Here is a 25,862-nt window from a genome sequence, read left to right on the forward strand (position 1 = left end):
TCAGGCTGGTGTCCCCTGGAGGGTGGTCGTGGGGCCGGCCGAGACTCACAGGGGGAGTTCTTGGGGTTGCATGTGGGATCAGATGCAACCTGGTGCCTCCGCTGGCTATCACCTACTCGGGTGATAAGCTTGAGCCCTGCTTCTTCCAGAAATCCTTCCCAATACTCTGTCCGCTCCTGCATCAACCAGGCTGGGTGAGGGACCGTAAAGGCCCCAAGTGTCCCTCTGAAAGTGAAGCAGGACCACGGCTGCCCTGTCTGTCTCCCTGCATCACGCTGTGAGTGTTCAGTGGGAAAGGTTGTCCTCTGTCCCCGATGACCACGCCCGGGGTCCGGCGCAGGGAAGGGGGCTCGGGCAGTGCAAGTGTCCCCATGCCCAGTGCCAGGGAGCAGGCTGCCGTTGTCTGAGGCTGGTCACCCCTTCCGCTGTGCCAGGTTCTCCCACTGAGACTTGGGTGGGTAGATGGGTGGGTGATGGATGGGCCAACAGATGGACAGACGGGTAAGATGCACAACAGATTATAAGGGATGCTGCTGAGGCCAACTCCCAGGTGACGTGTGGCCAGGAGGCCCTGGGGGACACAAGCTGCCTGTGAGCCCCGTCTGTGCCTGGGCGTGGTCTCCCTTGCCAGAGGGACAAGATGGGCAGTCATGTCTGGCCCCCAGAATGTATCAGAGTGGGTTCAGGAGTGGTGCCCCCAAGCTGGAGTGGGGTTCTCTGGGCTCTTTTTGGCTGGGCCACTGAGCCACTCGGATGTCGTCCCCATCACCTGAAAGACTAAGGACTTGATTCAAGCCACCCAGAGCTTCCTGCACCTGCAGAAACCTCCTACCCATCCACTGCCCACTGGGGGCAGTACATCAGCTCGTGCCCTGAGCTGCTCACAACCCCCGGAGCCCCTCTGCAGGACAGCCGGGCACTTGGGCCCTCCCCGCGCTGGCTGGGAGAGGCTCCCTGATCCCTGCTCTACAGGGGCCCCTTCTCCCCTTGCGGGCAGATGCGTCGGCACATCGGAATCCCTCCGCCTGTTCCACACCTGTCTTCCCAACTGGAATGTAAGCTTCGTGAAGGTAGGGACCGTCTTCTGTCACGTTCACTGCTACCCCCGATCCACCCCCCACACAGGGAGTGACAAGGGAGCTCACGCCGAATGCTGAGCCCTTCCCTCTGACGCAGGGCCAGGTGGGTCCGGGCGGGCCGGGTGCCTGCCACCCCGGGCCCCCCGTGTCCCCTCCTCTGAGCTCACAGGAGCCCAGGGCTTGCGGCAGCCCCGCCCCAGCCTGCTGCTCCTGGGGAGGGACCCGAGGGGGTCCAGCAAGGAGGCCACAGAAGCCTTCTGTAAGAAAACCAGGCCAGCAGCAAAGACAGACCCAGCACGCGGCAGGCGTACAGACTTGCTTGCCGTCTCGCGTGCACATGAGGCGCGTACGGTTGCTGGCACCTCACCTTACACAGGAGGAAACGGGCCCAGAGGCAGGGGCAGGCGGGGCTGGGGGTTGAGAAGGGTGACGGGGGGGAGGGGAGCGCTGAGCCCCCGCCGAGGGGCCGCACCTGTGTGCTGACGTGCCGACGGCGGCACAGCCCAGCCTGGGGACCGCGAGCGCCGCTGAGCCGCAAGCCAGCTGTGGGAATGAGTCGGGTGGGAACAACTACTTCCCCGAGTAGGAATCAGCCGTTCCCATCGGCTCGGGACCCGGCGCTGCTCTGAGACTTCACTGAATTAAGGCTCCGCTCCCGACCACCCTGAGGAAGCAGTGTCCTTACCCCACCACACGGGCGAGGAGACCCAGGCACCGTGGGGCGGAGTCAGCTGCCCAGAGTGCCAAGGAGGCCCCTGCCAGGACGCCAGTCCCCTGGCATGCAGTACTGACGTGACACGGACATGGGGAACAGCACAGACGGCCCATGTGGGGCATCCAGAACCCGCCTCCCTGAGCGCCTGCCTCTGCCAGGCTCGGGGTCACGGGGCCTGGCTGTGAGCTGAGGACAGGTGCACAGGGCACGAGGGGCCTGGAGGGGCCTGGAGCGGCAGGGAGGGCTCGCAGGGTGGAGAGTGCAGGAGCTGAATGTGGACGGCAGTCAGTCAGAAACTAGGCAAGTCGGGGGAGGAGGGTGACTCAGGTCACCAGGAGTAGAGGGAACCTTCCAGAACACTCTCGGCAGGGGAAGGACATGCTCAGATGGGCTGCAGACGGCAGGGCGACAGGAGCCCGGAAACCCAGCAGTTGCCACCGCCGCGGTCTTGCAGAGGAGGGTCAAGGTCAAGGACACAGACTCCAGGGACAGAGTTGCCTGGGCTCCAACCCCGGCTGCCTGCTGTCCTGTTCGTCCTGGGCGCGTTAGCTTTTGCTTCTGGGGTCTGGCCTCAGCACATTCGTCTGAGACGCGGGGACAGCAACGCCCGCTACCTCCCAGGTGTGGCAAGCTACGTCAGCGGGTCAGGGGTGTTGGGCCTGGACGGCGGGGAGGCCAGCTTCTGTCAGGTGCCCAGGGGCCGTGGTGGCGGGCGGGGCGCGGTGACACCCGTGTTACGGACACGAGACCATTCAGCTCGTCGGCTTCGCCGTGGGTCCGCTGGGGAAGCCGTACGTTTCGGGAAGCGCGCACCTCCCCCCTGCTGACGACTCCCTAGGATGAGCGGTCCCTGTGCGTCCCTGGCGTGTCGGGGTCTCCTGTCTCAGGCCCAATCCTGGATGAGTCTGGGGTTCTTCATTCCTCATCAGTCCAGATCGGGGTCACTTCGGTGGCGCTTCCGGCCTGGTCATTCTCTCTGTTGTTCCCTGCGTCACTCCCCTCCTCACACCCACCCTCTCCAGCTCCTCGTGGCCACCGGTCTCGGGCCCATCTCGTCCTCCAGCACAAGCACCGGGTCGCTCCGACACCGCTTAGTGCACGCTCCCCGGCTGATGATGCATCCTGACGGCCGTTCGCTTTGAATTATTTTCTAATGAAATCTCATCGACAGACATTCGGAAGGTAGAAGCAAGGACCGGCCTTGGGTGGGGGTGAGCGGCACAAGACGGCTCTCGCGCAGACGCCAGCTCACCCCTGGGACGGGGGGAGGTTCAGAGCTCGCGGGGAGGCTCTGGGCTGCCGCGCTCAGCCTTGCGGCCCAGTGCCGGGGATTCAAACCATGGGCTGGCTGAGCGTGAGCAATCCAGCAAGAGTCACGAGGGTGAGGAGAGAGACTCAGGGAGACAGGTCCCTGGGGACCCTCCCAGGCCAGGCCGCCCTCCACTCCCCCCAGGCCGGAAGCCGCACGGTTACGGAGCGTGTGAACGCACCCGTCTGACCCGCGGAGGTCTATACCGGCAAGACCCACACCCCCTTCCCGAGACTTGCTACAGAGAGAGAGAAACATCCCGCTGATAGTTTCGTTGATTGCACGTTGAAAAGATACCACTGAGAACACACCACGTTAAAATACTTTAGATGGATTTTGTCCCTTCTCGAATTTTGACGTGGCCACCAGAGTGTTCACGGCTGCGTGGTCTGGCCAGGACCCCACCCATCACGCAACGCTGCCGGCAGGCTCCACCCGCAGGACCAGACTTGCCTTTGAACAAGGCCGGGGCCCCCTCAAGTGTTGGGGCCCCAACCCAGGCCTGGGGCAGGCTTCTTGCCGAATCCCCCCAGGCCAAGTGGGCGGCGGACACGGACGCCACCTTCCTCAAGCTCCCTGGGTTCGGCAAGCTGCCCGGATGGGTGGTGGTCCCCACAGCCTCAGGCCAGGGCAGGGGCAGCCTGGATGCACGCCGGCCCCTTCTAACCCAATGAGTGACTGAGCCACAGGCCGCCCGGCTAGATCTGAGCTCCAGGGGGCAGGGCTGGTCTGCGTTGGACGGACGCCTCTTCAGGGCCCGGAGCAGCACCTGGTAATGGAGGTGCTGGTGCAATCCTCACTCATGGAGCGGCGGGCCGGCCCAGGGCTCCTCCTCCCTGGGCGTCTGCGTGACGGGGCAGGACGTGTCGGGAGGGCTCGGGCATCCACCTGAGCTGGGAGCCCGCTCGGAGAGCACCGCCACACTCAGACGGGGACACGGACGGACACACACACACACACGCAGATATGCGCGTGGGGCAGACGAGCTCTTCCAGGGGGCCCTGGACCGGGGCGACCCGGGCAAGTGCTGGATGAGGCCCACCAGGGGGTCCCCGTGCTCAGGAGGGCCCTCCCCTCCCTGCGAACCACCACCCCAGCCCCACCACCGCTGCCCTTGCTCCCCGGGGCACAGCAGGGATGGGGTATGGTCTCCTCCCCAGGGCCCCATCCGCTGAGGCTGACGGGGAGGTGCGGGCTTGCAAGAGGCGGGCTGTGGGGCTTGGAGGAAGACCCCCGCAAAGCGCGGCGCCCAGCTCCGGTCCCCATCCGAGGGGTCCCCTGGAACCCACGGCACCCGAGGACTCGTTCCACCCCCCAAACGCCAGGCAGAGCTGCCCCACTCTCCCCACAACAGGGCGGGCCACATCCGCTGGAGCCCAAGCCTCTCTCTACCCCAGGCCACGCAGGGGCCCATGCAGGTGTGTCCTTTGGCCAACGAGTGATTCGTAACATTAGAACGAGCTGCCGGTTCGCGTCTCCAAACCCACAGAAAGACCCAGATTACCAGCTGCCAGACACATCCAAGGTGTGGCCACACAGGACCCTCGTTTCCTCAGGGCGACGAGGGTGCCAACAGCCCCCCGCCCCAGGACACAGCCCACGTGGTGCAGCCCCCTCCCCCCCAGCACGTGGTCGCCTCCCCAGAATGCACTCCCCTCGGGGACCCGTCACTTTGAACCCAAAGCCGGCTGCGGCCACGGTGTGGGGTGGGGTCCCCTAGGGCCTTGCAGGGGCCCCTCTGGGTTCTCATGGGACAAGAGCTGCTTCCTCAGCACGTCTTCAGGCAAAGAAGAGCATGGGTCCGAGGGCGCCGTGGGTCACCCATGGCGGCGTCGCTCCAGAGGGGAAGAAGTGGGCCCAGCCTAGGGGGGCTGTGGTCGCCTACCCTCTCCTGTGGACCAGCACCGTTTCCCCCACATAGGCACTCAAGTGCCAGGGCCAACACTCCCAGAGCGGAAAGGCCTAGAAGGTGGCGGCGGCACGGTTCACACCTGCCTGACCCCACCCACGAGCCTGCACAGAACCAACAGGGAAGATTCCAGCACTGCGGCCCTCAGGTCAGCAGGGCTCCGGGGCGGGGCGAGGGAGGGGCGGTACAGTCCACGACAAGCCTCCACGGCCTCTTCTGCAGCCCCCAGAGAAAGACCCCTTCTAGAGCAGGGACTCTGAGGAACACGAAATGGTGTGAGGGCCGGGCCGGCCACGGAGGCCTGGACAGCAATTAAAGTGAGCGCGGTGCCCCCCCCCCCCCCCCGGCCGAACACACATCACACAGCATGGCGAGCCGTGTCCAGGCCCTGCACCCCTCCCCGGGCAGCCCCTCCCCGGGCACCTCCTCCCCAGGCTGCTCTCCTGGTGCTCAGCAGGTGTGCAGTAAAGGGAGGCAAGTCCAGATGTGCAGAAAACCACTTGTGGGAATAAGTCAGTTCACGTATGACACACACTCACTGATGCTGTTATAAAAATAATGGCACGGCACTTTTTATTTCCTTTAATCAGAAAAATAAGCCCCGCGTTTCTGGGAGGGAGACCCGGGTGAGGACCAGATGCCTGAGGGCCCTGCTCTGGGCGGACCCCACACCCAGCCAGCCAGGACCCCAAAGGGCAAGAGGGGTGGGGTGGGGCACCTCCGAGGCCTTCGCAAACAGGATCAGCACGCGAGTGGCCGTCGCAGCCCCGTGAGACTGGGCACAGAAAAGGCTGGTGGGAGCACAGCCGGGCCACCCTCAGGTGGCTGATGCTCTCCAGAGAGGGCTGCGGTCCCCTCTCCCAGAGACCCTCAAATCCCGGAGAGTCAGAGCCGAGCCCTCGCCTCACGCCCAGGACTCCGGGAGCACCAGTGTGGGACTGCCCCGAGCCAGGGGTCTGGGGTGAGGAACGGGCGACCCCTGAGCACAGGTGTGGGGTGGGCGGAGGGCAGGGAAAGCCCTGTAGTGTGAGGTCTGTCCCAAGAGGGAAGACCCTGGGGGGCTGGCAGCTGACGGCTGCACAGGCTGAGTGGGAGGCCGGGAGGAGGCGCTCCGAGAACAGCCTGGGGCCCTCCTGGTCCAGAGCTGGGGGGGATGGGACACTCTGCCTCTGCTTCAGTGCTTGGCCTCCTTCAGTGGAGGCGGGGCGGGGGGGAGGCCCTCCTTGTCACCACCAGTTCCTAAGTGGCCACAGACAGCCTGAGCGCCCTTGCGTCCGTCCCCTCCCTGCATTCACAGAACCCGGGAGGTGGACACACATCCCCACCCTGGGCTAGAGGGGAGGCGAGTGGGACCTGTGGCCGGGCCCCAGCAGAGCCCGCTTCCGGCCTAGGGGTGGGGGATGCGCGCTGGCCAGCTGGGTTGGGGCCCAAGGAGCGCCAGGCCTGCAGCTGGCAAGCCCCACGCCACGTATGCACACACACCACGTACATGCACGCACACGCTGCACACAAACACTTGAGGGGCAGCACACACCTGGGGCGGGTGTGCACAAAGACTCCGACACACAAGGACACGTGGGCACTTCGGAGGCACAGAGGCACCGAGACCCCCTGCGAGAAGCCTGAGCCCTCGGGGGGCAGCCGTGTTCGCTCTCTTAGGGGCGTGTACATCACAGGGTAGCGGGCACGATGGGGGCGGGTGTGGCGGGGGGGGCGGGGGGGGGAAGATGCTGGGGGTCCTCTCCCCTCCTCCTGGTGCAGGTGGGCCTCAGCCCGGTGGCGGCTCTGCAGGGGGCTGCCTCTGCTGAAACCTCAGTTTGCAACCACGAACGGCCCGGCCTGTCTGGCGAAGGCCTCTGGCCAGTCTTGGCAACATAGGTGCCCAGCACAGCCACACCCAGGGTGGTACAGAAACCGGGCATCAGGCTCCAGGGCTCACAGATGGGGCCTGGCGGGCCACCGCAGGGGTGGAGGACCGAGTCCGTCGTGACCTCAGGGGCCTGCAGGGCCGGCCCACTGCCAGGAGTGAGAGCTGGGGCTGATGGGCCCGTACCAGGTCCAGCAGGGAGCGCCGCGGCTGGCTCAGGGGCCCCAGGAGGGGCCGGCGGGGCGGAGCAGGCCGGCCCAGGAGTGACGGGGGCTCAGGGATGGGGAGTAAAGGCTGGGGTTTGCAGGGCTGGCTGGGGCCCAGAAGTGACTGCAGGGGCTGGCACGGCTGCTTTGGGCCCAGGAGTGGCCGCTTTCGTCGGCAGGGCTGTTCTGGGCCCAGGAGTGGCCGCTTGGGCGGACGAGGCTGTTCTGGGCCCATGAGTGGCCGCTTTTGTTGGCACGGCTGTCCGGGGCCCAGCAGCGAATGTTTCGGGGGGCCAGGGTGCTCTGGGGCCTCAACTAACTGCTGGGGCTGACTGAGGCCCAGCAGTGACCCCTGGGGGTGGCTGGGCTGGCCCAGGAGGGACCTCCGGGGCTGGCACGGGGCTAGGAGCACCCGCCGGGGGCAGCAGCACTGGCCCGCAAGTGAGGCGGCGGGCCGGCGGCGTGGACGCAGCAGGAGGAGTGACTGTGGGGGCCGGCCCCGCTGTCCTGAGGACGCCCGGCTGGGCTGGCCGCGGAGACAGGGAGCCACCCATGACCGCAGGGGCCGGCAGCGGTGCCAGAGGGCCAGGAGGGACCGCAGCGGCCGGCAGAGGTGGCACGGGGCCAGCAGGGACCGCAGGGGCCGGCAGAGGTGGCACGGGGCCAGCAGGGACCGCAGGGGCCGACAGCGTTGCCTGGGGCTTAGGAGCCCCCAGCGCGGCCGGCAGGGCTGAGCCAGGAGTGACCGCTGGGGCCGGCAGTGCTCATCTGGGGCTGGAAGCAGCCGCTGGGGCCGGCAGGGCTGACCTGGGCCCAGAAGTGACCGCCGGGGCCGGCAGGGCTGTCTTGGGCCCAGAAGTGACCGCTGGGGCCAGCTGCGCTGACCCGGGAGTGGCGGCTGGGGCCGGCAGGGCTGCCCGGGGTCCGGGAGAGCCCGACGGGGCTGGCAGCGCTGACACGGGGCTGGGGGTGACCCCTGGGGCTGGCTGGGCTGGAGCTGCTGCTGGAGCTGGGCCGGGCCGTTCTGGTCCCAGTGGCTGGCTGGGAGCGGCCCCCCTTCTGGGGAGCACACCTGCTGGAAGAAAGAGCACGTGTCCACCCGGGCAGGCGTGCCTGCACACCCCCCGACCAGCCCGGGGCCCGGAGACATGCTGCCCCTCACCAGCAGCCCAATCCCCAAGGGAGCTGAAGGGGAGCGTGGAACAGCGAGAAGAACCCCTCTCTGAAAAGAAGGCGCAAACCAGCGAGTCCCCGAGGAGGAGAGCAGCTGCAGGACCGAGCCGGCAGCCGGGACACAGCCCCTGGTCCCAGGCTCCCCGTCCCATCCCGGCTGGGCTCTGGGGACAGCGAGGACGGCCCCTCCCGCCATGGGGGGAGGCCCCTGGGCGGGAGGGGCTGCGGAGGGGCTGCTCCCCGCACCTGGACCCCTGACCGCGAAGTCACGTGGCCCCCCCTCCCCCCACAGGTACGCTGCGCTCCACAGACGTCCGGCAGGCGGAGAGCACCCAGCACTGAACCTGGCCCCCCGCGCATTACAGACACGCCGGACACCCCGTGGTCGGCGGAGCCTGACAGACGCGATGGGGAAACGGGGCCGGCCTAGCAGCGGGTGCGCCCTCCTGCCCCGAGTGCACGCTCCCCCACCCCCAGTGCCTGCGCTCCCAGCCCGGCCTCTCCGGCTGGGACCCACCGGGGGGGGGGGGGGGGGGGGGGGGTGTCTTCCGTCTGCTCGGGCCCCGGGCTCACGGTGAGCAGCTGCCTGGGGCCCCAGTCCACGTGTGCCCCGCACCCCCTGCCCAACAACGATGGAGCACGTTGCCAGGCGGGCCCGGATGCCGACGGTGGTGTCCAGGTGCTGGTGTGGCCCCGAGGGCACAGAGACCACGGTTCTGAGTGGGGGCGGGGCCCAGGGCTCACCTGCTTGGTGGGCTGCAGGGGGACCTTCTTCTTCCCCCGGTCACAGGCAGGCTCCAGGTCCTGCTCAGGGCTGCCCATCTCCAGGGGCCGCCCGTTCTCGCTTGGTTCTGCAGACGGGCAGTTTTCTGACTCACGGGGCTTCTTGGCAAGGCGACGCTCCCATTTCTCCTTCCGCTCGTGTGGCTTCAGGGCCATGTCCTTCTGCGAGTGAAGAAGGACAAGGCCGGTTAATTGGCAGTGTCATCCCTCCAGTGACACTGTGTCAGGCCATGCTGTGCTGAGGGCGGGCCCCGGGTGTGTGACCGCACCCGCCTGAAGGCGCCAGGCCCCCCTGCTGGGATCACAGCTCAGGAGGAGGGCGGACGGGGGTGGGGGGGGACTTGGGTGGGCCTGTCAGGACAGGTGGGGGGCAGGGGGAGCTGCAACAAAGCTGCATAAGGGAGCAGGCTTCCCAAGGGGCACCACCTGATCACGGGGGGCCCTGATCCTTGGCCCAGAACTGGGTGGGTGCCGGGACCGATGGCTGCACTGGCCCTGGTGAGGCGCAGCCCCCGCCTAGGGTGCCCTGGGTTCCGGAACTGCAGGCCGTGCCCACAGCACATGACGACCGGCCCCTGGGGCAACCCGGGGATCTACCTGCCCACCCAGCTGCACGCAGCCTGGCACCCTGATATCACGGAGGCCCGTCTTAGGAAATCAGTCCCAGACTCGGCCGGGTGTGCAGACCTCCGGGGACCCCAGGCCCCTCCCTAGAACGGGGACTTGTGCCCATCTCGTTCATAGCTGCACCTGGTGCCCAAGGCAGGGCCCGGCACGCAGCAGGTATTTACTGAGCATGTGCCGTGCAGATGCCAACAACAGCAGCCGGCTCTCTCTCATGCCCCGCGGGGTCCCCGCACCACCGTGCACTGCTCCTGCTCTGCAGAGGTGGTCCCGCACCCAGCACACCTGCAGTCCGGCCAGTGAGCCCAGAGCCCAGGAGGGCCTGGCATTGCTTGGTGGTGGGCAGGTAGAGTGTCACCCGCCACCCTCCTGCTTGGGTCCGTGGGGTGGGGTGGGAGGCACCGTCCCCACTGGGCTGCCGAAGAAGAGGGAGGGAACCGCAAAAAGGGACCCGGAGGGTTCTGAAAGCATTCACCCCAGGGGGAGGGGAAGAGGGCCCGGATGAAAGTGATGCCCATGGCGGAGAGGCTCCCCCACGCCCCAGGTGACACCCTCACGTCCCCACAGGAAATGCTTCCTGAGGCCTCTGCTCTCGGGTGGGCACCCGGCCACCGCCAGGCCTCAGGGGCCTCAGCCCACCCAGGTAGGTGGCAGCAAGAACCGGATTCCCAGTCTGTTGCGGTGCCCTGGCCTGGCGACGGAGACAGGGACATGCTGTTCCTTGTCCGGCGAGGTCCTCCGACCCAGCGCCAGCGGCCCCACCAGGCTGGCCGGACTAGAACCATCTGTCCGGGCACAGAAGCTCCCGTGACTGTCCCGCCCCATGTGACTCCACAGCCTGGGCCGGGAGCAACCACGCACATGTGGGGGCGGCAGACTCCCCCTCACGTAGGGTGGGATGCCCCACGCCCCCAGGACTCTCCTGAGGGGCCCGAAATCACAGTCACACGGAGGGAGGACAGCCCCTCAAAGCCTCTCACCTCTGAACCGACGCTAAAGGCCGAGCGTGCACCCTCCTGCGCCCCTCCCCGCTCCCTAGGGCCAAGGGGCAACGGGAAGGGAGAGGGAGACCAAGCTGGCACCCGTCCTGGGACACCTCTCGGTCAGGGACTGTCCCTCGCTGAAGCTCTGCCCTAAGTCTGATGCCCACCTTCGCCCAGGCTATAGGGCTCTGCCCAGAGCTCCGCGGGCTTGTGACACAGCAGCGGTGGACCCTCACTTCCCAGACGGGACAGACCCTTTCCCACGCCCGCCCTCTGGAATCTCAGACCCCAGGGACACCGCGGGTCGCTGGCGCATCTACAGCCTGTCCTGGAGTCCTGGTCACAAGTCCTCGTGCCCCTCTGAAGCTCTTGGCGCCCCTGCTTATCTCAGCACACAGGGGCCACTCCCCCACACCCCAACATGGCGGCCCTGCTCACACCGAGACCGCCGCGCTCCCTCCCTACCCGTGGGTATCAGGCGGACTCTGGACTCCGTGGGCCCCCTCCCCCACGTCTGCATACACAAAGCCGGTGCTCAGCACTGACTATGCCAGTCCAGGCACCAGTGACCAGCTCAGAAGGGAGTTGGCCCAAAGGGACAGGAGGGCAACCCAAGCAGGGGAGCTGAAGGGAAGGGCCCACTTGAGAGCTGCTTAGGGAGGACCCATGGGAGCCGCCCAGAGAGGAGCAGCCAGTGCAAAGGCCCTGAGGTGGCAAAGGAGCTCCATGCTCCCTCTCTCATGCCCGCCTCCCTGGCTCATACAGCCACAGGCGTCCCTGGGGAAGAAAACCGAGGCAGTCCCTCCAGGGACGGGAAGGTCTCGGTAAAGACCGCAGCCCGCTCTGCACGTGCAAGGCTCTGAATAGTCCTGGGCTCCCGGTGCCCCCACAACACACGAGTGCCGTGCCTCCTTCCAGACAGTCTCGCTCCAACTCGTAGCTTTCAGCCTCCTGCCCCGGGTCGCCGTTGCTGCTAACAGGCCGTTCCCTCCCACACAGGCCCTAGAGAACAGCGAGGCCCCCACCGGATGCTGCCAGTCAACTGCAGGGTGCCAGAGCCTCAGAACCTCACCGCCCCTGCCTCGGACACCCTGCCCGGCCCCAACCTCCCATCGTGGGACAGAGGGTGGGCCCAGCAGGCTGTGTCAGAGCCTGCAATGCTGTAGGGGTGTATCGGCCAGGGCTTTCCGGAGAAACAGAGCGGCAGGGCACGTGTATGTGGGGAGCCTCGCTAGGGGGAGCCGGCCACACAACTGTGGGGGCCCGGATGCCCCGAGGTCTGGTGTGGATTCCCTCCCCGGGGCCGGAGAAAACCCCTGTCCCGGCTCGAGGCAGCAGGAAAAGCCGGGCCTTTCTGTTCTGTTCAGGCCCTCGGTCGATCAGATGGGATGCAAGCACACGGGGCAGGGTTCACAGATGTACATGCTAACCTTGTCCAGAGACACCCTCACCGAACGTCCGGGCCCCTGGGGGACGCTGACCACGTCAGGGCAGGTGCGGACACAGCCCCAAGTGTGTGTGGACACGACGAGGAGGGCGGGAGTCAGAGGCATGCCACCACGCACGCACACGCGCAATGCTCACACAGGTGCACACTCGCATAGCCCGGGGGAGTCCCCGAGCAGGACGGGGCGGGGGGGGGGGGGGGTCTCTGCCAGGCCCGCTCTGTGCCGTAGCCCCACTGGATGGGCTCCAGGGCCCCACCCCAGGCTCTCCATGCCCGGGTGTGCGCACACCACGCGCCCGCCATGCGCCACCCACACCTCCGTACCGCCGCAGAGAGCAGCCAGCCCCCCCCCCACCCCCCCGCCCCAGATTCCTGGGGGCCGCCGCCTCCTGCGAGAAGTGGGCATCCTGCCACTGCGTGACTCCACACGGCCACACGGCGTGCTCCTGAGTCACGGTGAGGTGAGTCCCCCGCAGCCGCTTGTTCTGATGGAGCAGGAACGGCTTCTAGGACCTTCCCACCAGGTAAGCCCACAGACACAGTTTCTGGCCCGGGGGCCAGCCTCTGAAGCACCCCCCCCCCCCCCCCCCCCCGTTGGAGACCTGGGTGGAGAAGAGGCCGGCCACGGGGCACGCCATCGGCAAGAGCAGAGCCCGGCACGCGTTAACGTCTCACTACGGACCACGGAACCCGTGGGAACAGCCTGCCCCTCGGGGAACTGGGCTGGGCTGGGATCCGTCTTTCTAAGGAGCACTTGTAATCAAAACTGACACAACAGGATAGATGGACGGAAGGGCAGACGCGCTGCAGAGCACGTGTGGTGAACCGTCAACCGCAGAGCGGGCCGTGGGCTCCACGAAGGCCTCCGTCTAGGCCCTGCCTCCGCCCCTCTGTGGGTTCCGGAATGGCCTCGGGGCAACTCCAGGCCACCTCTCCAGACACACCCAGTCACCACATCTCTCACGCATCGGTCAGCCACAAGCCATTCAACGCCTCACACCTTCTGTAAACCCGCTATGACACTGCTTGTGTCTTCTGAACAACAAACTGGGAAACTAAACTGTCAGAACCCTTGAAATATCAGTGACGGGGCCTCCCCCCCCGCCGCCTGGACTTGGTCCAGCTCCATCCCGCCCACAGCCAGACACCCTCGCTTTCCTGGGCTGGAGGCCATGGGCCAGTGGGGGCAGGTGAGGCCCTCGGGCAGGAGCTCCCATGTCTGGAAGAGCACGGGAGCCGGGAAGGCGCCTGGCCGGGGCCCCGCAGAGGGCGAGCCGGCAGGCGGCAGGCCCCGGCGACACCACAGGCTCCCTCCTGGCTCCAGCAGGCAAGAGGCCTGGTGCCGCACCGGGATCCAGAGGCGGCCGTCCCCCACCCAGCCACTGCCCTGAGAGTGGCCCCAGGCATCTCTGAGCTGTGCATCCTGGGGGCTCCCAGCCACAGGACTCAATAGACCCTGCCTCGGGGCACTGCTGCGACGTCTGGCTGGCCCTTTCCTGGCACCGCCAGGCCGGGGCTGCCCCTCCCTCGCTATGCTGACCCCGACCCCGCGCGAGGCTGGGCCAGATCTGGAGGCTCGCCCAAGCCCAGGTGCACGCTGCCAGAGTTCTGCGCCCTCTGAGCCTGCTCTGGAGGTAGGGCTGCCCCTGGTCCCAATCGCGGGGCCCCCCTCATCACCCGACTGGGACAGCTGTGCCCAGACTGTGCCGACCGCCCTGGGCGGGGCCAAGCCGTCACAGCAACGATGGCCCCACCAAGGGCCAGGGCACATCCGCAAGCAGAGAGACCCTCTGGAGAGATCCGCAGGGAGGGAGGCCAAGGCGAGCAGTGGGCTGGCGTCTGAGCCACGGGACACGCGGTGCGCTGCTCGGGGACCCACGCCACGCGCCCGGAGGAGCGGAGCGCGCGCCCTGCCGAGGCCGCAGCGATGGTTTGGGGCGAGCCGGGACCACCTCCAGCGGTCAGGGTCAGGGCCGGGTCATGTGTTCACGGGCTGCCTTCCGCCCACAGACCCGTCTGTGAGCCGCACGGACAGAAGGGCAGATGCGGCCAAACACGGCAGTCCCCCACCCTCGAGGCCTGAGGCGACGGCCCCATGGCGATGCTCCCGGTCCCCCCCGGGCCACGAGGGGGTAGGGGTGCTCGGTGACGTGAGACCAGTGATTAGATTTTCGTGCAGCAATTTTATGGGACTGTTTTTAGCTCCCCTAACTGTTCTCACTATGCAGTACCCGTAAGATCTCTGACTGCACTTCGGTAAACCGACCGCGCACAGACACGAGTCATTATAGCCGGCAAACACAGACCCAGATTCTCTCTCACCGAGGGCTGAGGCTGCCAGTTCCTACGTGGGCCGGGCCCCTCCAGCTCCCAGACCCAGCAGGCAAAGGCATGGTGCCGGAGCCAGGTGGGCGCCCCCTCCGCTCCCGGAGCTGCGCTGGGGCCTCTCCCCCGGCACCTGGGTCTGAGCCCCCAGGGTCACAGAGAACCCACCCTTCATTGCCAAGCACGGGCACCCCCTCGGTGGAGTGGAAGGCCTGGCCCACCTGGGACTCACCCTCCCCGGCCCACCTCCCCACCTCCCCTGGCCGAGGCTGCTGGTCTCCCAGAACCTCTGGGACTCAGGGCCTCCAGCAGACCTTGCTGGCTCACAGTTCTGTCAGCAGCTCTTCCTTGTTCCAAAAGCTCAGGCCGAATTCCACCCACTGCTCACCTGGCAGGCCGTCATCCCTAACCTGGAAGCCCTTCGGCACACATGCACCCCAGGGCCTTGGCACAGCTGTTCCCTCCACCCTGGCGTCTATGTGGCTCACTCTCCTTCACCTGTTAAGTTCTGAATCAAACTTCTCCACCCGCCCGCAAGTAAAACCCACGCCCTGCCTGCTTTCGGCGCCACGAGTCCCCCTCTCTGGCCCCAGGGCAGAGACCACAGTACAGGTGTCTCCTTCCATGTGGTCAAGAGAGCGCATGGTTCAGTGCAGGGTCTCTACCCAAGAAGGACCACCTTCCTCCCCCACCTCAGCTACCAAGGAGGCAGCTTGTCTACTGCCCCCGCCCCCCCCGAGTTGACCAACCATCCCTGTTGTCTGGGACCGAGAGGGTTCCCTGGATGTGGGACTCACAGTGCTAAAACCGGGGAAGTCCCAAAGAAACGGGAGGCCCCGTGAACCGGAACAGCAGCACCCTCCTATTACAGACCACCTTCAGCAGAGTCACAAAGAACTGGAAGACAGGAGGCGATGACAGGCTCCCTCTGCCGGGCCCACCGTCCCGCCCCGGGCCCCCGCGTCCAGGTGCAGCAAGGCCTGGGGCACCGCTGACACCCGCTGCTGACCACGTCCAGACTCAAAGGCCGACGGAGATGGCCTGGAAGTCCCTGCGGGCAGCGGCCTCCACCCTGCCATGGGGACCTCGGGCTCTGATGCTGGGACGGCACTCCTCCCTGACCCGTCCCCTCCTCGGTGCACACCCACACCAGATGGACAGCGCTCCCTGCCTGACAGGCCCCTCAACCCACCGGTGCCGTGGCTACTCGAGTGTAACCCTGCCCTCGAGGACCGTCCCCTGCAGGCCTCACAGACACCTCGGCTGCTCCAGAACCTTCCAGAGCCTGCCTCGTGAGCCTTGGTCCCTCTGGGTCAGTCTCCTGCTAGCTCACAGCACTCCTCCTCGGCACCCTGCTTCCAGGCGCCACTCACAGGGTGTCCTACACGCTGGGACACCCGGCGAGGCAGAGAGCCGGGAGCTGGGAGTCGGGCCAGCAGGGGCAGGACAGCTGCCCGCAGAACCACTGCAGCCTGCCCTGCACTCTAGTGGGGACCCCCCACCTCAGGCTCTGTGAAAACACTCAATCCTTCCCATGTCTGTCCAGCGCCCATCAGCCATCACACACTGCGTGGTTGTTGGGGCAGAGGAGACCCACCCCGTGGCCAGGAACAAGTGGATCAGATGCTGACGGCGACAGGCACTCTGATCAAGGCATGGAGGTGGAGGAGGGTGGCGGGCACAGAGCCCGAAGCAAAGAGGGACCCGGATAACGGACAGCCTAGACCCCGCTCCGGGCCACCCGCCCAGGTCTGCACCTGAACACCACAGACTCACCCTCCCACGGCCCCGCACGCACACCCTGCTGCAACCCCACACTGTGACCCTGTGCCGACCCCCCAGGCCGCCATCTAACCCACATTCGACTGATTTTTGTGTTCACAACCGCTGTCCCGGCAACCGGGTTTGGAGGTCAGTCTCTGGCCAAGTTCCTCCCCAGCCCTCCACACACAGACAGCACGCCGTGCACCAGCAGCCCACGACTGCCGGAGCCGGCCCCAGGCTCTCTGCCCTGCGAGCCCCCCTCAGTCTCTGGGACCTGCTCAGCTGTCACACATGGTGGGGGCTGCCCAGGGAGGCCAAAGCCAGGGCCACTGTTGCTGAAGTGTCTCCTGCCTCTGTTTTGTCCTGTGGTGGGGGACAAAGAGAACAGACCTCAGGGGCAGCTCAGAGAAGGGCTCTGGAGAGGGGACAGGGAGGGGCTCAGGACCATATGGGAAAAACTTTTAGCTCATCACCCCCACTTTCCAGATGAGGAAAACAAGGCCCAGAGCAGGCAGGGGGCTACCTAGGGGCCACATGGTGAGAAAGAGAACTGAATTTAAACCGGGCATCTGGACTGGGCTCACTCAGTGGGTGGGGGACAGGGGAGGAGTCAGAGGAAGCACCCTGAACTTGCTCCTGGGAGATGGGCCCGAGCATAGCATGTGCAAAGGCCCTGAGGCAGAAGTGTGTGGGGCCCCAAGTGAGGGGGTGGGCAGGGCCGAGCCTCACGGAGAATGTGGGTTCATTCCATGGATGACAGACAGGGGCCTGCCCTTAGAGGATCTGGGACAGGCAGAGAGATGACCTCAGGAGCAAGGGGCCCCTGGCTTTATCCAGGAGACGATCTACATGAATTCCTGACAAATCCCCACTGGGGCTACAGATGGAACCAGGTGCTGAGGGGGAGGCATGCAGCGTGTGGAACAGCACTGGCTGAGGGCTAGCCAGAGGCCTGTCAGGGTCTGACAACCAGTACGTGGGTTTGGGGCAAGGGGCCAGAGGGGACAGCTGCAATGGCTAAGGTCTGAGAGCTGATGGGTCATGGCAGATCCCGAGGGTCCCTGTGGGGGCTCTAGGTCTGAGGGGTGGGAGCCCTAGGGCCACATGAACAGCCTTCCCCAAGGCTAGGGAGTGTTTGCGGGGGGGGGGGGGGGGGGGGGGGCGGGCGGCAGGTGCCGGCCACCCAAGGCAGCACGGCACCCGTGGCCTCCAACCCCAGCCCCCCTGAGGTGCACACACCCGTGCCCCATGCCTGGTTTCAATCCCATGCCGGCTGCAGACTGACTCCCCTTGCCTCAGCGTCCTTGTCTATACAGCGGCGACAGCACGGCTCCTGCTGGAGGAGCTGCAGGGAGGTGAAATGGGCGAACGCCTCATCTGGTGCAGAGGAGACACGGCACCCTGCCCTGACCTCGGCCCTGGTCACCGTCCTCCTGACCCTCGTGACTCTCAGCATGGCTGCAGCTCAGGCTGGGCTCTGGCCTCCTGCTCCTCCCTGGCAACGGGGTACAGGCGGCAGCCTTCCGGCAGGGCCACCCACGTGCCCACACAATGGCTGCCCTGCCTCTCCGACCACCTGCTGACACCCCGCTCTCACCAGAGCCCCCGCCTTCGTCCAGGGCCCACGGGCACCTGCAGCTCGGTCAGAGCGGATGCGGCTCCGGCCAGCCGCGTGCAGTCCAGGGAGCGGCCCGCCCCGAACAGCTGCTCCGAGAAAACAGCAGAGCCGGGGCCCCCGCAGCGCCTCGCTCGGCTGGAGTCTACGCTGGGCTGCCGGGAGGGTGTGGGGAGGGACGTGGCTCTGCCCCCCTGGCCTTTCTGCAGGGGGATCCTTCTCCCCGCGCACACACCACTCACGTGCTGGGCTGGGCAGCAGGGTCCTGGTACACAGTCCTGGGGGGCTGAACAAGGCCGGTAACTCGCTGGTCAGTTTCCTTTCTTTAGCTGCTCGGGTGAACCAGGGCACCAGAACAGGCTCCACGTGGAACCAGATGCCACACCTGCCCAGAGTCCCCGGAGCACTCAATTCCATGTGGGTTTCAGATTCCGGATCCCAAGGGAGAAAGTGCCTCGGGTGCCCTTGGGACCCCAGCCCGGCCGCCCCATCAACATTCTCTAGGCATCCCAACCTGGTTGTGACTACGTCAGGGCACGCTGGTCAGGCCTGTGCCCGATGCAGCTACTCTTCCACCAGGGGCCATAAACACAAGCCTGGTGCCTCAGTTTCCCCCTCAGTTTCCCTAAAGGGCCGACCACGGCCCCCGCCTCTCGGAGCTCCGTGAAGGGCATGCGAACCACAGCGGTCAAGGCCGGGATGATGGTGGCTCCCGTGTACGCCCTGCCCAGTCACTGTGCAGCTGCTGCCTCTCGGGCTGCCCCAAGAACGTGCCAATGCCCAAGCCCACGGTGGGAGCAGTTTCCGGACTCTGGTGTCCTTCCTCCAGAAAGCAGCCACTGCCCTCCCGAACAGAATGCAGGGGGACAGGGCCTGAGGTCTCACACCTGCCAGCTCACAGGCAGCCCTTCTCAGGAGCTCCTGTCCCATGCCAGCCTGCTCCGGGGGTTGGGGGTGGAGTGCCCTGCTGACCCTGTTTCCGGCAAGCTGGTCCCACAGAGCCCTTACCCATCACCTGCTTCCCCATCCCAAAGGGAGCTGACACGGGTCTCGAACCAGCCACCAGCAAACGAGGCTGGAAAGCTGGGACCCCAAGTGTCCTTTCCAGGTGTGGGAGGAGTTGATGATTCTCATGCCACTCTGTTCCAGAGCACAAGGCAAGATGCAGCGGGCACGAGGCCACATGGCAAGGCACTCAGGGACAGCCTGCTGTCACGGGGCCAGAGAAGGAAGACAATCATCACACAGAAGGGTGAGTACAGCACGCGGATCACTTCTGGTGTGAGAGCAGACCCCTCCCAGGCGGGACACAGCAGCCACACGGAGTCCAGGGGAAGCAGGAGCCCAGCCGGAGAGGACGGGGCTCCCACGCGGTGCCGTGGAGGTGCTGACAGACGCCACAGGGCAGGAAGGGAGATAGCAGGGATGGCTGCCTCAGTGGCCAACGGGAAACCTAGACGCTCTGCCGGGAAACTGTCAGAACCGAGAAGGAAATTCTACAAAGTGCCCAGGTACAAACACTGAAGCAGCCAATCAGAAAGCAGAACAACCCAGGCCCGAGGCAGGACAAGTCAGCAAATGCACAGACCCTCCGCAGGAAGAGGCCCGTACCACGGTCAAGGACAACGGCCTCCCACGTATCAAAATGAACAGAGCACCGCCACAGCCCCCCCGCCCCGCCCCCTGCCCCAGGTCTAGGAACTTCTCTTGGGGAAACAAGCACACAGGAGGTTCTGGGTGGGGGACACCTGAGTCTGCAGGGCGGGGCGGAGGGGGGGGGGGGAAACAGACGGTAAGCCGGGAGGGGCTGGGGCAGCCTGGACACAGGAGTTGAAGACTCCCTGCCAGGGAAGGGGGTATGTGATCGGACAGTGAGTCACCCTGACAATTGGGGAAAGAATCTTCTGCGCAGGGGACAGAGCAGACAACAAAGGCCAGAAGTGTGCCAATGTGTGTGTCTGAGGATTCTCGGGGGGTGGGGGGGGGAAGGGGGGTCAGGAGTGAGGGGCTGGCTGGGGTGGGGTGTGGAGGGGCCCCAGTAGGGGCAAGGTTACTGAATTAGAAGTTTAGAGCAGAGAAGCTGATGGGCCCAAGAGGCCAGGGGGGCGGTGGGGACAGGGGCCAGCTCTGTGAGCTCATGAGCATCTGCTGCCCGCTGGGGCGGGGGTGGGGGTGACCATCTTGCAGCAGGCCCAGGACAATGGATGGAGGGGGTGAGGCCCTGTCCTGGAGCTCCGGGACGGGGTTTCCCTACGTGTAGGCCTGTCCTCTGCTCTGTCCACGCCACAGAGCCGCTGCCCCAGACGGGGTCTGGAGCACACAGACGTGCACAGGGATTTACAGACGTGCACAGGCAAGGACACACCCCAGACGTGTGTATCCACATGTGCGCGTGCACACACACAAATATACCTCGGACGTGGACACACCACACACACGCACGTGCCGTGGACCTGAAACTCTGTCTAGAAGCTCAGAGCGAGGGCAGAGGGAAAGTGGGCTGTGGCCTGCCGCAGGGGTGCCCCCACGGCCCGTGCTGCCCCTCCCGGCCAAGCCCACTGGCTGGAAGGGGAAGCTCCACCTCCCGGTGTAGCGCGGCTTCTTCCGGGCACTCGAGGTCAGCCGCCTCTGCCGCCATCGGTCCCGTGCGGGGCCACGGTGTGGGCAGGACAGGGAAACTGAGGCCCAGGACCCTCACCTGTGCCCAGGGGTGGCAGGGAGAGCGAGCTACACAGGGCCACCACGTGTCAGGAGGACCACGGCCACCTCCACCGCGCTGTGCCACCGTGCGTGAGCGTTCACCCTATGGCCTCACCGCCCACGACAGGAGTGCGGCGATGAGTGGACCCCTCCCAGCCCGTGCGTAGTCAAAGGCTCTGCAGACCGTCGATGCCCACGGAGCTCAGACGGGGCGGCCCTTCCCCAGAGGTCAGGCAGCGGACCCAGGGCGGCGTGGGCACCCACTGCCACTCCTGCAGCCCGGAAAGGCCATCCCTTTAGAAGTCACGCAGACCACTGCCCTCTCTGCTCGAGCTCAGATTCATCCCAAAGAACATCTAGAAGACGCAACACAAGTTTCAGTCGAGACTCAGGAGGTGTCTGTGGTCTGGTGCTATGCTGGGCAGATCCCAGATGAGAGCTCGGCCACCCTGGGCTTCAGTCTCCGCATCTACGGAGGGCTGTGTGAGGACAGCGCCCTCGGCCGTCCGCGTCACTGCCGCTCCCATGACACACCTTCCCACAACAGGGCGCTGACCCACAGGACAGGAGAGCCCAGTCCACGCTCCCACCCCACACCCAGCACACTGCTGCTGTCCAGGCAAGGCAGCGGGTGTCCACGCGGGCAGAGCAGGCCACGCCACGGCTCTACTTCCACCCAGCCGGGGGGGGGGGGGGGGGGGGTCCCACCTTGGCGGGAGCAGCCCCTCCCCCACAGCAGTGGCCCTCAGGAGGACGGGGGAGCAACCCAATGCTGGCCCAAGCAGGTCCCAGGCTTGGGGCTGTGCCTGTGTCCCATGACTGCAGGCAAAATGCTCCCCCTCTCTGGGCCTCGGTTTCCCCACCTGGAGAGTAGGAGGCAGCCTGGAGGAGGTGCTCTGGCTGGTGGGCATGGACACTCCTCTCAGCACCAACTCTCCTTTGTCCCCCTTATTGGAGGGACGGGCCGGGCGCGGCACATGGCCCCCTAGATCAAGGCCCCCACCTGCGGGACCAACAGCGTGGGCTTTTGCACATGGACAGCGGGGCCACATCCTGACCCCCCGCACTCCTGGCCCTTAGCAACCAGACCTAGCATGACTGTGCGCCCCTCGCCCCGGGGGACACTGGACCCAGCTTGCAGAGAGATCACTACCACGGAGCCCCCTGCACGTGGCCTAGGGGAGTTCTGGCACACCGCACACCCCTCCCACGGGGCCACCCTCCATCAGGACTGAGGCAGCCTCCCCTGCCCGCCTCGAAGCCAGTGGCCCCAGCATCCTAAGGCCGGGAGAACTTGGTTATTTCTGGCAGAAATGCACAGCACACCCCTGGACAGCACTGGGAGCCGGGCAACCAGGCCAGGACCACCTGCCCGCACAGCCATTCACCTGCTGATCTGGCCACAGGAAGGCCGGGGCAGGGTTTCTCAGCACAGCTCTGTGTACGGCTGGTGGGGTTACCTAGACAAGGCGTAGTGATCGGTGGGGGAAACAGAATTAGAGAAAGGAAGTCACCTGTTAACCACAGCTAGAACTTTGGGTGTTTTCCTTTTCATCTTTACTCTCGAGTACCTACCTCTTAGACACACACACAGGAGTGGTGAATAACCCTTTCTGTCTAGCAAAAAGGGAGGGATGTAAGAGTACACATCTGTGTGGGTACATCTACACAACATGCTCTGGAAAGGCCAGGAGCTGGTGAGAATAGTTACTGCGGACGTCTAGGCCGTGGCTGAGAATTTTCTCAGGACAACCCCTTTCACTGATACCGACCTTTGAACCAGGGGCAAGTGTCTTGCTGTCTGAAATCACATTAACAAAGAATTACACAGGTGCCAAACCAGAAGGGTGGTTTCCACCGGGTGCCAGCGGTACACGGCTTTCTCAAGAGCTGGGCACCGACAGGGTGTGGAGGGAAGGGCCGGCGCACAGGCACCCCGAGGAAGGTGCTGGCAGGCGCACGGCAGGTCTGCAAAGTGAATCTCCCAGGGGACCTAGGGGCTGGTACCACCTGATCTGTGGCCTAAAGGTTGCCTTTTGCATTAGGGAGGAAGACCAGGCAGAGCGTTTCAATTCTGCCCTGGCCTGTCTGTCCTCCAAGGGCCTTCCCATCACCTCTGGAGACAGAGATGTCACAGGAACCAGGATGGCAGGAAACATCTATCTGTCCCCAATGTTCCTGGCTGGTGAGAGCAAAGACAGCTTCTGTCCCGCTACCAAACCACAAGACCCCTGTTCCACCACCACCTGCTTCCTGCTCCCACCCTGTTAAACAGAGAATCAGAAAGTTGACGAAGGACGAGGGCTCAGGAGTGCACACCCTGGACTCGGACACCGAGCTCTGGCCATCCAGCCCCGGACTCCTGTGGGGACAACACCGTGAGCCAGACGGGACCCGGGAGCCCTCTCCTCAGCCAACAACACTACTGCCCCACACGTGTGGCCACGGCATCTCACAGAAGTGGCTTACAATCCTCAGCCACACGGGGCAAGGACTCGTCCTCCCTTAGGGGCAAACACGGGTGTGTATGGGGGGGGGGGGGTGCTGGAAGGGTGGGGCCAGGGGCTTGGCTGGGGCTTGCGGGGGCAGGGTAGGCTGCACCCTCAGGACAAAGGAAAGGAGGACTCCTGGACATTGGCACTCTCCAAACGTCCGGGGCAGGTCTACCCGACGTTTGGTCGTTCGTGCCCCGGGGGTTGGCAGCTTGACATTCACGGCACTGGGCCTCAGTGTCCCCAACTGTACCATGGAGTTCGGGGACAGACTCAGAACGGTGTCCGCTGTGTGCTAGTCACTCAATGTGCTTATGAGTTATCTGAACTCTGGGGAAAACCACTACGCTTTAGCAAGAAAAGAGCCCGAACAACAGAAGCCATCTAGAAGTTGTGACTTGTGCAGAAGCCCCGTACTTTCCAAGGCAGGCGGATCCCTCCCTGGCTCAGCAGGGCAGAAAAAGGGGCCTGCTGACGTGGCTGTACGAACGCCAAGCCGAAAGCAGGCTCAGGCCCTCTGTGACCTGACCGGGACGGGTCTGAGCCCCCAAACCCACGGCTCCACGTCCAGCGTTCCTGATGCCAGAGGGGTAGGAACAGCCAAAGCCGCCGCGGGCAGCGCGTGCAACTGGCGGGCTTATGTCAGCGGGGTGCAGCCTTCCTGAACAGCGGTGTCTGCTCTCGCTCCTTCACTCCGCAACATGCACGGGGCAGGGGAACTCACGAACGACACACAAGACACACGTGCTGCCTGCTCTCTTCCAGCCTACAAGTTCTGGTGGGGAGAGAGCCAACACGGAGAGCGAGTAAATCACCAGATGGCTTCAGACAGAGAGTGGCCACTGAAGGAAGGGAAGTGGGAGATCGACAGGGCAGAGGTGGGGGAGGAGGGATGCCCCTTCAGAAGGTCGGTGGGGGGGGGGGGGTCTCTCTAGGTGACATCTATGCTGAGACATGAAGGCTCCTGAAGACCTCGGCAGAGGGGACAGCAGGAACGGGGGTCCCGAGGCAGCAGAACCTCACAGGGGCTAACAAGCTGGTTCGAGAGGACGTCGGGTGGGAGAGGCCAACTGGATGGTTGCGGAGCCTTGGGGACCAGTTAGGGTTTTGCTTGTTCCCCACCTGGCGGGGCAGGTACATGTGCAGAAGGTGGCTGGCGTGAGCATTCTCAGAATCCACAGGACACAACTTGGCCACCCCTTCTCAGTTCGGAGCTGTGGCATGTGCCACCCCCCCAAAAAGCGTCTTAGCTGGGGACCCCTTGATCCGGGAATGATGTCAGGCCCCCTAGGGATGCAGGGGTGGGGGGGGCTGCGTGGTGGGTGTAAATGCCCCGCCTCTGTGCATCCACCTGCCCAGACAGAAAGCAGCAAACCTGTCCCTGGGCCACCTCTCCTTGGCGGCCAGCCTCTGACACTCAGACTGTCCACAGACCTGGAGGACCTTAGGGACAGGGTGTGCTGCAGGGGCCTGCAAGGTAGGCCTGTCCCCTCTCCCAAAGCTCAGCCTCTGACTGGGGATCCCAGGCCACTGGCCCCAAGGCCCAGGAAAAGGAAGGGGGCTGTGAACTGAGCCATCTCTGGGACCCCAAACGCAGCAGATGCCGGCCTTCCCAAATAAGAGCTGCATGGGGCCCCTGCAGGGTGTGGGGCTGGCCAGCACGCCTACATCGCTCTAGGAGACAGGGGCTCCCCACTCGCCAGATCTCTAACAGTCAGCATTCATGTCCTTCTCCACTCACCTGGGTCCATGCAAGAAGGGCAGTATTTGCTGAACAAATAACTCGGAGGATAACTCGGCCATACAAGCAATATTTTTTGCCACCCTAGTTACCAGCCGGTGAAGACACAACCGGGAGGGAGGTCTTAGATACTACCCCTCCCCCTCCGTCTAAACAAAAACCTCCAGGAGGACGAAAGGAACAGGAAGAACCTCAAAGTATCCATTCCACGACTGCCTTCACCACCGCCAGCAGCGCTCCCCTCCCCGGCACGTCCTGAGCCGGATGAAGGGAGATTTTGGAAAAAGAAACAGCTGAAAACAGGCGAGTGTGCAACCAGACGGCCTTCGGTTTGGACAGTGTAATTTAGACACTCTTCTCGCTCGCGGCTCCAGACACGAACACCCGCTGCATCCACCGCAGGCGGCCGGGCCCTCCCGGAGCCACCTGCGAGGCGCGCGGGCCCCGGGCGGCCCCGCGGGGTGGGTGTGCCGCCGCCCCAGGCGCGCCCGCCCGCCGCCCCACCTACCTCCAAAGCCTCCAGCGTGCTGAAGCTGGCGATGGCGAAGCCGTCGATGACCTCCTCCTCCTGCGAGCTGGACTCGCGGCGGCGGCGGCGCGGGGGGCGCACGGCGGCGGCGCGGGGCGGGGGCGCGCGGGGCAGGCCCGCGTTCTCCTTGCCAGGCCCGGGCTCGGTCTCGTCGCCCGACGACGCGCTCTGGTCACGGGCGTCGCGGGCCGCCTCCCGGCGCCGGCCGCGGTCCCGCTGCGCGCGCGAGCGCCGGCTCTGGCGGACCTTGGCCTCCATGGTGCGCGGTGACCTTGCGGCCGCGCCGTCGGGCTCCCGCGCTCCCGCTGCCGCTGCCGCTGCGCTACGCGGCGCCGCCGGGCTCGGTGCGGGCCGCGCGGGCTCGGGCCCTGGGCGGCGGCGGGCGGCGGGCCGGGCCGGGCATGCCGCGCGGGGTTCCTCAGCCCCGGGCCCGGCGCGGCCTGGGAGCCCCGGCGCGGGCGGCCGCGCGCATCGGCGGGGCGGCCGGCGCTCAGCGGCCCTCGGCCGCGGCCCCGGGGGCGCGCCTCATGCGCGGCGGGCGGCGACGGCGGCGGGCGGAGCGCGGGCGGGGCGGGTCCCGAGCTGAGGCGCCGTGGCTCGT

General features: G+C 65.7%; 1 protein-coding gene across 11 annotated transcripts in view; it reads right to left on the reverse strand.

Annotated features, from left to right (window-relative positions):
* FBRSL1 (fibrosin like 1) overlaps positions 1–25,633 on the reverse strand; it is a 78,961-nt gene extending 53,328 nt beyond the window's left edge. For 10 of the 11 annotated variants that reach the window (XR_007145681.1, XM_047826883.1, XM_047826882.1 and 7 more), the window contains exons 1-2: positions 25,241–25,633; positions 9,003–9,203 (exon numbers count right to left, since the gene is read on the reverse strand). Coding sequence is in view for 10 of the 11 variants with exons in the window: in XM_047826883.1 (XP_047682839.1) it covers positions 9,003–9,203; positions 25,241–25,519 (480 nt within the window). In the remaining variant the exon portion in view is untranslated. Of the gene's footprint in view, positions 1–5,554; positions 8,158–9,002; positions 9,204–25,240 lie in introns of those variants that run through there. The other variant, XM_047826887.1, reaches the window with a different exon arrangement.
* Positions 25,634–25,862: the final 229 nt, after the last annotated feature.

The sequence above is a fragment of the Prionailurus viverrinus genome, chromosome D3 (assembly GCF_022837055.1).
Source record: "Prionailurus viverrinus isolate Anna chromosome D3, UM_Priviv_1.0, whole genome shotgun sequence".
Lineage (NCBI taxonomy): Eukaryota > Metazoa > Chordata > Mammalia > Carnivora > Felidae > Prionailurus > Prionailurus viverrinus.